This window comes from Sylvia atricapilla, chromosome 5 (genome assembly GCF_009819655.1).
Source record: "Sylvia atricapilla isolate bSylAtr1 chromosome 5, bSylAtr1.pri, whole genome shotgun sequence".
Taxonomy (NCBI): Eukaryota; Metazoa; Chordata; class Aves; order Passeriformes; family Sylviidae; genus Sylvia; species Sylvia atricapilla.
Genome location: NC_089144.1, coordinates 9,869,572 through 9,878,833, shown reverse-complemented (window position 1 = coordinate 9,878,833; position 9,262 = coordinate 9,869,572). Strand labels below are relative to the sequence as shown.

Sequence of the window (9,262 nt, the reverse complement as noted above, 5' to 3'; positions counted from 1 at the left end):
TCAAATACTATTTTCAGGATTGGATAGTTAATGTTCTTTATTACAGTTTAAGCAAAAAGAGTTGAAATCAATATAAATTATTTCTAAGCAAGTAGCAGTGCAATAGAGAAGCATTTAGGTTAGTTATAAATATTTTTCCTTGTGTTAAAATTAGTGATTTTTAAATGGAAACTGATGATTCAAACGTTTCAAAAGTACAATTTTCTGAATACGGCTAAAATGTATTCAACTGTTTAAAACTCTACTTGTAGGAAAAGAGCTGCTTCCTTATTTGAGATATTCAGCAATTACACTGTAATATTTGAGTTCTAATTTTAAACTTTTCTAAATTCAAAAGGAATGCTTAAGAATGTTTCAATTAGATGTAGACATACAGCACATAAAAGTTGTACAATTTCCTTGTAATATTTCTGTATAAGTAAGTTCCTGTAATGTGAACATAAAGCAAGAAGACAGAAGTTTCAGACATGAAGCAGGTAAACGTTTCATTGTAAATGATGTACTTGGGGATAATTTACGTGAACAGTGAGTACATATGTGGCACCAAAGCCCCCAGCTGTGTTACCGTCCATTCCCTGGTGTGAGAGCATCGTCCAGGTGTGCTCACTGAAGGGCTGACATGGCTTTCTGCAGCAGCTGGAACATTATGGGATAGACTGGTGCAAACTCTTTTCCCTCTCGTGTTCTCACTGATTGCACATAAGCTTCCAGTGCACCACTAAAAAAAAAAAAAAAAAAGAGTAAAGCAATTAATTACTGTAAATTCAGGCTCTGCAACAGAAATTAATTGCCTTCTTCCCTCCTGCAGAATTTTCCTCAGATGGTCCTACTTGTCTGTGGAAGGAAGTGAGCAAGGAAGACCTTGCAAAAAGCTCTGTATAATTGTTCCATGATCTGTATCTCCTTTCCTGCATGTTTGAGGAGCAAACAAGCTAGCATTTAAATAAGCAGCAGCATGTTGCAGATGGCTTGAAATGACAGCTCTGACGCACAGACTCGGGCTCAGAGCTGCACTGGTAACCTTTAGAAAGGGAGAGAATAATCTCCAGCTGCTGCAGACACTCAGAGTGCAACTTCAGCATGAAAAGTGGGGCACTGGTGAACACCCGCCATGCCCTGAGGTGATTCCTGGCACAGCCTTTGGAGCTCCCACTGTCCATCCTTGGAAACGCCACCTTAATCCCAGACAGGGCTTGGCCAAGGCACGGCCTGGCTCTATTATACATTGTCACAGGATGTCACATGTACTCGTGTGAACTGCACAAATAAAACATTGCAAAGCTAAAAGGGGCAACTGTGGCTTTACAACACAGGGTAACCTTTCAGCCAACATTCTAATACGCAGTATTGTTGAGTGACAGTCAATTTATAAAACGAACACTTTAAGTGCTCATCTGTTGAGATTCCAACTTACTAATTCATTAAGTAGGCCAAGCTAGTGTTGCCACACTTAAATACAGCTTTGGATTTAATTTTCTTCTTTTCTGCTTCCATTTCTTCATGGAACTGATACAATCATCTTGGAGTTTCCTTCTAAATTTCAATTATATTTGTGCTATTTACAGCAAAACTGTGACATTAAGAAAATGCACAAACAACAGACCCCATTTTAAGTGGAGACTAATACAGCTGCTGGTATGCGGCTGTTCCATTTCTAATAGAGACTGTCCCCACAGCCCTTCCAGCACTGTGCACAGCCCACAGGGCAGCAGGGTCCTGCCGCGAATGCGGTCACTGAGCAGGGAGTGGTTCTGGGGTTTGTCTCATGCATTCCGTTCTGGGAGCGCAGGAGGCAGCAGCACAGCTGCTCTGCCAGTGAGGGAGCCCGCTGGCTTTTACTAACATGGCAGGAACATTCCCAGTCCCCTGGGAGAGGGCAGATGGCTGTTGAGCACATCTGGTGAAGGGGTGGGAGGCACCAGGGTCAAGGGAGATGGTAACACAGAGCAACCGCGAAGTTGTGCCTATGAATACACACCCACTGCTGCAGGACGGTGGGCTGTGGAGACAGAGCTCTATTTATGTTTGCTGCTCCTTCCAACAAACAAGCCTTTGGTGGAACCCTGCGTTCCTGCACGAAGAGTTCACGGATTCAAAGGCAGTGCTGCTCCCTGGTAAGTGCCTGCTGGCAGCTGGCAGCAGTAGGCTGTGAATCAGGCAAAGCTTAAGAAAAGCAAAAGTACTGAAGAGTGATATTCAACCCATGTTTCACACACACAGGTTTCTCCTGGCTTAAGATGGTAAGAGAGATCAGCCAAGATCTCTCTGTGGTGCTGCAGCCCTGGGAAGCCTCAGATGAGCCCACCAAACCCGACAAACCAGAGGAGATGGTAGAAGATGGAGGGTCACAGTACACTTGGCTGCCTGTGAGTAAAGCTGCTGCTTGTCGTCATTGGCCCTTCCTCAATGACTCGAACCCATCTGTGTCCAGCAAAGTTCATTCATCAGCGAGTGGAAGATGCTCCTGAGGCCAAGAGCCTGAGCTCAGTTTGCTGGAGAGATGAGTCTGAGCTTTGGGTTCTGAGAAGCCAATGACAGCAATGGCAGTCTGGCCCCAGGAGCTGCTCCTGCTCCTGCCAGCTCTTCCCATCCCTGGCAACACCAGCACTGATCCATCAGCGGCACTGCCACAGCGCACCAGCAGGAGCTGGCTGTCCCCATGTGCAGTCCCTGCTAATGGGGCTTGACAGGGAGAGAGGGAAGTGTGCAACCAAAGAACCTGAGGCAGCTTCACTTCTGAGCACGGGATGGAAATGAAACATTAGAGCAGGAGGTGATTCCCACCACAGCTCCTGATGTCCCTGTGCAGCATCCAGACTTCACAATCCCTCTCGGCTGAAGCCCAGGACATTTTGTCTAGGGGGAGACAAAAGAAGGATGGACTAGAGGGGGGGACACAAAAGAAGGATGGACTGGATTACTGGTGAGTTGAGATGCTTCAGAAAAAAAAAGTTATTTAGCACAGAAACAGTTCCTCATGTTTGCCCTGGTGCACTTGAGAGCTCTTCAATTTTGATAACAACTTACTCGTGAGCTGCTGCTGAGGGCCCCCACCAGGTAAAAATACACTGTAAGGAATCGCTTTGAATTTTTTGAACCACCACAAACCACAACAGAGAAGCAATCCCTTGTTACAGCCAGAAAGACAGGGAAAGAATATTCATGTTATCTAGCTAAAGTAAAGCTGACTTTTTGTACCTCGTCAGCTCCCAGAAAACCTTCAGCCTGCTTCTTCCCAATGGTCCTTGGGGAGCAGCACAGAGTCTACAGGGAAAGAGGCAGCTAAAACACTGCTTGCTGCAGCCACAAAGTGCTTTGGGTGCAGCTCACTTCACTCCCAGCAAAGGCCTTCAGCATCATGAACTGACAAGAGATTACGCACATCAAGAGGTTTATTTTAAATCCCAAGATTTAGAGAGAAAAAGTGAGACTGGGGGAATGGGACAGGAGAAAATTGTGGTTTTTTATATAAACTGGCCTCTTTAGCAATGAGGGGCCAGTATATTATGAGCAGACTGAGCAGCAGGTGAGAGATGCAGGCAGGGAAGGCTCAAGGATGACATCAAGGATACCATCCTGATGAGTGGAGATGCTTCAGAAGAGTCAAAAATGTCTCACATTTCCACTCAGGTCAGCACTCAAGTGCTCTGGTCAGCAGTAATTGTTAGACATGTTAGATGTTAGCTGCTACAAAGAATTGTCCCTTATATTAAAATGCCAGTTGAGAAACTCCTCTGAGTTTTCTTACTGCAACTGCCATTCATCTTGCTAAATCTCTCCCCTTCCACTCAGTAGTATCCACTCAGTAGTCTTTTCCCTTCTATATACTCCTTGAAGTTTGTTGGGCTCAAATAGTAATTTTGAAGTCATCAAAAGCTGAAAATAGAAAAAAAACATATTGACCTGCTTAACTTAGAAAGCTCTAACACCTCTTGGTGAAGTTGTGGGTTGGCATCATTATCCAGATGGTAACACTGCTATCCCTTAACTGACTTATTTACTTGTTTTGAAAATGCCCTTGAAAAAAATTACAGATAACCAGATAGATGAAAGAGAGAAGCTTTACCCTAAAAGAGCACCCAAAACCACTCAATGTGAGCCCTTGATAATCCCTTGCCAGACTGTTATTCCCATCAGATCAAACAAGATGGAATGAGATTTGGGCTATGCCAAGTGCCATACAGCACTATTACTGTCCTTCTGTCACACTTTCTAGCAGCTTTTATCTTTTTTCCTTTTCTCCTGCCCCAAAAAAATCTGATTTAACTCGCAAAACCAACTCCAGCAAAGGCAGCTAAAAGGAATTTTGCAGGTTCCTTCTGCTGCGCTTGTTCTTTTATTGTGGCTTTGCTTGCATTGTTTCAAAGAGATGGCTGTGTTAACACTTGAAATGCAGAATTTTCCATGACATTTTGGTGAACTTCAGCGGTCCTAGCTCAAATGAGCTTTTGTAATGCTTGCAGTATAGGACTCAATTCAGATGCACCAGTTTACCATTAAAATCTTGTCTTTAAAAAGGCAGGCTCACTCCTGTTGAGGACACTGTAAGAACACCAGTGCCAAAGTGGTTTTGGAAAAATAAACAGCTCTATGGGTGAAAGCAGTATCAAGTCTTCAGCACAGAGGAGATCACAGCTGTTGTCATATAAGAAGATGTAATATAGTTATATTGTTATTGTTTAAGATGGAAGAAACCCTGTTTATGCACTATACAAAACATACTCTTGAAGGGATTAGACTAAATAATGCCCTAAATTCAGCATCTTCTAGTCTAATAAAGGACATAAAACCTGTTCAGCAATCTGTTTCTATTTTAAAAGACAAGCTATGGTATACATTACAAATATTGTTTGTAAAAGAGAGCTATGGAAGGAGGGTTGGTGGGATGTTCTGCATATATTAATGCTTCATTAAAAATGCCATAAGAAGTAAGGAAAAAAAAAAAAGAAAAAAATCCTAAGTTTAAGATGCCCTCCCACATAAGGAAAAGGATTTTAAAGCACTTATTAAATTACTTCACTTGCATGAGCAAAACTATGAGCTTTCTTGGAAATCAGGACAAGTTGATTATATAAGACCCTGATAGTTCTTCTTTAAAATGTTATTTCAACCCATGAAGATTTCTATCTAGAGTTAAAAGGAAGAAAAAAAAAAAGTATGATTTGGATTGTGGTTCTTAAGGGATCTTAATGTGTATCGCTTACAATTACTCTAATTAATTAATTTTATATGGAATTGTGAATCCTAGTGCTTCCCTCCTGGGCTCTGCCTTTGGTCAAAGGGAGTTGGATTTACATTGTAAGCTTCAGAGGAGGCAGGGATCATCTTTCTGCTCAGCACTGGGACTGTGCACTCCTGTCCCCATCCATCAGCAGGGCAGCTGGGACACGCTGGGGCCAGACTTTTCTTTACTATTTCAAAAGTCTGTTTGCTCTGCAAACTTTAGGGCAAAGCAGAAAATGGAAAACCCGCTGTGTAAGGGCACATCTGCTGTGACACCAGGTCTATTTAACACAGTGCTATAAAATTTACTGTAAACCCAAACAGCAAAACCTCCGACAGCATCACCTGTAGGACAAAGGGAGGAGCAGGAGACCTCTCCGGTAATTCCAGGCTGCCTGAAGAAGAGATCAAAGGGCTCACAGGGTTGTGAATGGCCGGCGGTGCTCAGCCTCCCCTCTGGCTGTGCTCCTTCCCCGGGGCAGAGCCGTGCTGGTCCCGCTGCTCCCGGCAGAGCTGCGGCTCCATCCCAGCCAGGCTGAGCCCAAAGCACAGATGGTGTTAGGATAGGGTTAGTAATTTCTGTTACCACAGAAGCTGGGAATAGAGTCTCAGCTTCACTGCAACCAGGTGTTGCTTCCATTGTTCCAACCAAATCAAGTATAACTCTGCCTGGGTAATCGGGATGGGGGAGAAGGAGAAGATTGGGACGGCTCGTACTTGGAAATGAAGTAGGTCGGGTGAAACTGCACCTAATCATCATAAGATAGATCATCGAATTGTAATAATTGTTAGTAGCTGAACATGATTATTATTTCAAACTAGAATTGTAAAGGAAGATATTTACAAAAATTCATGCTTGGATGTATACAATAGAACGATGCAGGTTTAATGATTAACATAGAGTTATGCAACAGAGGGGTATAATATTGGGGCCTTCTTGGACCCTCGTCGGAGTTGGATTTGGGTTTGTGCCCCGGCTCCCAGAGCTCTCATCAATAAAGCACCCACATAACCAATTCCCCTGATTATGTGTATTCCTCGCTAACAATGGGATGTTCAGGGTGCTCCCCCAGCTGCCATTTGTCCCTGCCCCGGGCAGGTGAGCGGTCACAGCAACTCCCCGGCTCAGGACAGCAGCTTGCTATGGAAATGAATCCTTCACCACGCCTGCCTTTCAACCCTGCTTCAGCAAGGGTGAGCTTGAATAAGGGGAGTTACCACACACACCTGGTAAAGGTAAGAATTTGGCCCTTGAATGGATGAACTGTCCCTCAGGCTGGCTCAAATCCTGTCATGTCTAATAGGGTTTCTTTTATGGAAGACAAGTTGAGTTTTCAAGTTTAATTTTAAAAGAAAAAGAAAAGAATTGCCCACGCCACTTAAAGAAGTGCTCCTTTCAACACAGTCCCTGCTCAGAGAGGACACCTGCAGCAGGGTCATCTCACCTAAGTTTAAATGTCTGCAGGGCAGCTGGCTGCCTGAGAGAGCTCCTGTGTCCCAGCCCACACTCCATTCACTGATCAGAGGAAATGGGAGCTTTCAGGACACAATGCAACTGACCTATTTTAGGTACCTGCTTCAGGATGAGATGAATCAGCCGCAGCAGTGCCTGTTTCTTTCTGTTGACTACAAAGGGAGTCTGGCAAATATACCTCTGGCCAGGTAAATACCACTCTTCATGATGAATACAAGCAGAAAGGAACGCACAAAAATGCTCAGAATGAGACTAATTCGTACCATTCACACCGCATTGCAAGAGAAGCATTTAAGACCTACAGAGCGGAAGAAGCACTCCAATTAGCTTTAATATGAAGCTAGAAAGATCCTGGTAACACAAGGAAATTAATATCTAGGCAGCAGTCCCTAGAGTAATTGCACAGTTGTTACAAAGGGAAGTTGCAGAAAATTACCATTTGCAAGGTTGCAGCAAACAAAAAGATGGCATCTTAAGGTAAGCCAGTGCAGGGATCTGAAGGCTCCAAACATCCAGAGTTCAACTCACACAGCTGAAACAACTACAGGTGGAAAAAGCTTGAAGAGTGTGATAGAAGAGCAAGATGCCTGCAGTTCAACTTAGGTTCATATGAGAAACAAAAAGAGCAGGCTCAGAAATCTTCCAATAGAGTATTAAAGAAAATGTGAGTGATTCGTGGTCATACTAGTGACTGATGTTTGCTTGCCTTACATATGGATAGGCAGCCATGCAAAATGAATAAAGGATTCAATGAAACAACTGAAAAGAAAACTTAAGTATTCCAGCTTCACTACTTGGTCTAATGGATGACACTGTCTCAGCCTAAAAGCCTCATCCCAAGGTTTGTTCCTTAATACCTCTGTGGTGGGAACAATTTATCAGTGTCTTAACATGACCACCAGCAAGCACATTAACTGAATCAGTCTGGATGAAATTTAATTGCAGACAAAGACAAAAATGTGTTTTAGTTTAAGGATGGCATTTTCAAACTCGGGAAAACGAATTGAAGAGAACAAAATCCCACCAGTTGTCAAATGATTTGCATTCTTGGCTTTCCCTCCTTTATCTGAGATTCAACACTGCCAGTGTTGCTAGTACTATCAGGACAGAAATTACAATCAAAATATTCATAGCTGATTACATATACAGCTCTGCCAGCCCTGTACCTATTACCCATGCCCCTGCAATTCAGTGTCATGGCTTGAGATACAAGAAAAGCCAGTTTCGTGGACAAACTAGACTAATCACAAGTATGATTTTCAAAAAATACACGTATGAAGAGACACAGTTTGTATTTTAATGTTTCAGAAATAAATCCTAGTAACATCTACTGGTGATCAACTAGTACCTCCTCAACTGGCCTGATCACTGCATGGGACTGTGTGGTGCTATCAGCTTCAGGAAGTGTAAATATTTATAGCAGACTTCTCTTGGCTGCTTTGGAAGTGTGGACAGAAAACAGTTGACTTTCTGAGGCACAATCCCCGTTGGCTAGAATGTAAAAGTCAGCTTTTATCACTCCAGCAAAAGCTGGCAACATCCACACATGGCAGTTCAAGGCAGAGCTGGCTCCCAGGCCAGATGGAGCCCAGTGCTGCTATGTGTGACTTCCCCAGGTCACTGCTGTGGGGGACACCAAGTTCACTGAGATTATGGTTGGAAAATTTAGGGCTTTAAGAGCCAAATAATAATCTGAGTCTTGAATCTTGAGAATCCCCAGGTTGGTTTTGACGTGTTCATACAAATCTGCTCTAACATACTTTAAACTTTGCTTGATTTGAAAAACAAGACTCTTCATAACTTCTCCTAATATCTTAAGATGCAAAATAATATTTAGGTATGAAGTAATTTATCCTGGCAAGATTTCAAAAATCTGATGTAATTATTACTTTCTAAAGATCATGGGCTGATTTCCTGAAGAATAACATTCCAGGTGTGTAACAAGGGTCTTCCATCTTTAGATTTCTACCTACATTTATAGTGGTTAAGCTTTCAGAGCTTCTCTTCCCCATACAGATGACAGGACAGCTGCAGCCTTGACTTCCCAGCAGTTAAGAGAGAGAAACAGTTTGCAAAATCTCCTTATTAATGTCCACTATCATTGTGCATAGTTTACTTCCTTTACAAGAGGATTATGTGTTCCTTCCAAAGGCACGGGAGAGTTTGAGTACAGGAGAGAGGAGGGGAGAGTTCAGTTTATATTTCTGTTACTTTGCAACTCATCCCCGAGTGGAGAGAAGGTAATAATATTTATGATACATCTCCTGAGGCACATTTTTTTTTTAACTTTTCAAGAGTCCTAGTGTGCAGATAAGTTACTGCTCCATTATCACAAAAGTAGAATAGAAAGAAGCACGAATTTTACCGTATGAGAGCAAGCCTGTCTTTTTCAGATGGATGATCATCGAGCCACTGGGAGTAACGGGCAATGGACCACTCAGCCCTCTGGTACAGAGAAACACAAACACCAGTTACACAGAATGCAAAAAAGGAAACAGACACACCAATTTCAGAATCAAAGATGACATAAATGAAAGCCACACGAGGCTCTCAATACTGCAGTGA

The 9,262-nt window shown here is 43.0% G+C and overlaps 1 protein-coding gene across 1 annotated transcript in view; it reads right to left on the bottom strand.

Annotated features, from left to right (window-relative positions):
* Positions 1-19: 19 nt before the first annotated feature.
* The window catches only part of COG5 (component of oligomeric golgi complex 5), a 174,900-nt gene continuing 165,657 nt past the window's right edge, over positions 20-9,262 (bottom strand). Inside the window, exons 21-22 of the mRNA XM_066318657.1 lie at positions 9,063-9,142; positions 20-718 (exon numbers count right to left, since the gene is read on the bottom strand). Coding sequence (XP_066174754.1) covers positions 604-718; positions 9,063-9,142 — 195 coding nt within the window. The 3' untranslated portion in view covers positions 20-603. The remainder of the gene's footprint in view (positions 719-9,062; positions 9,143-9,262) is intronic.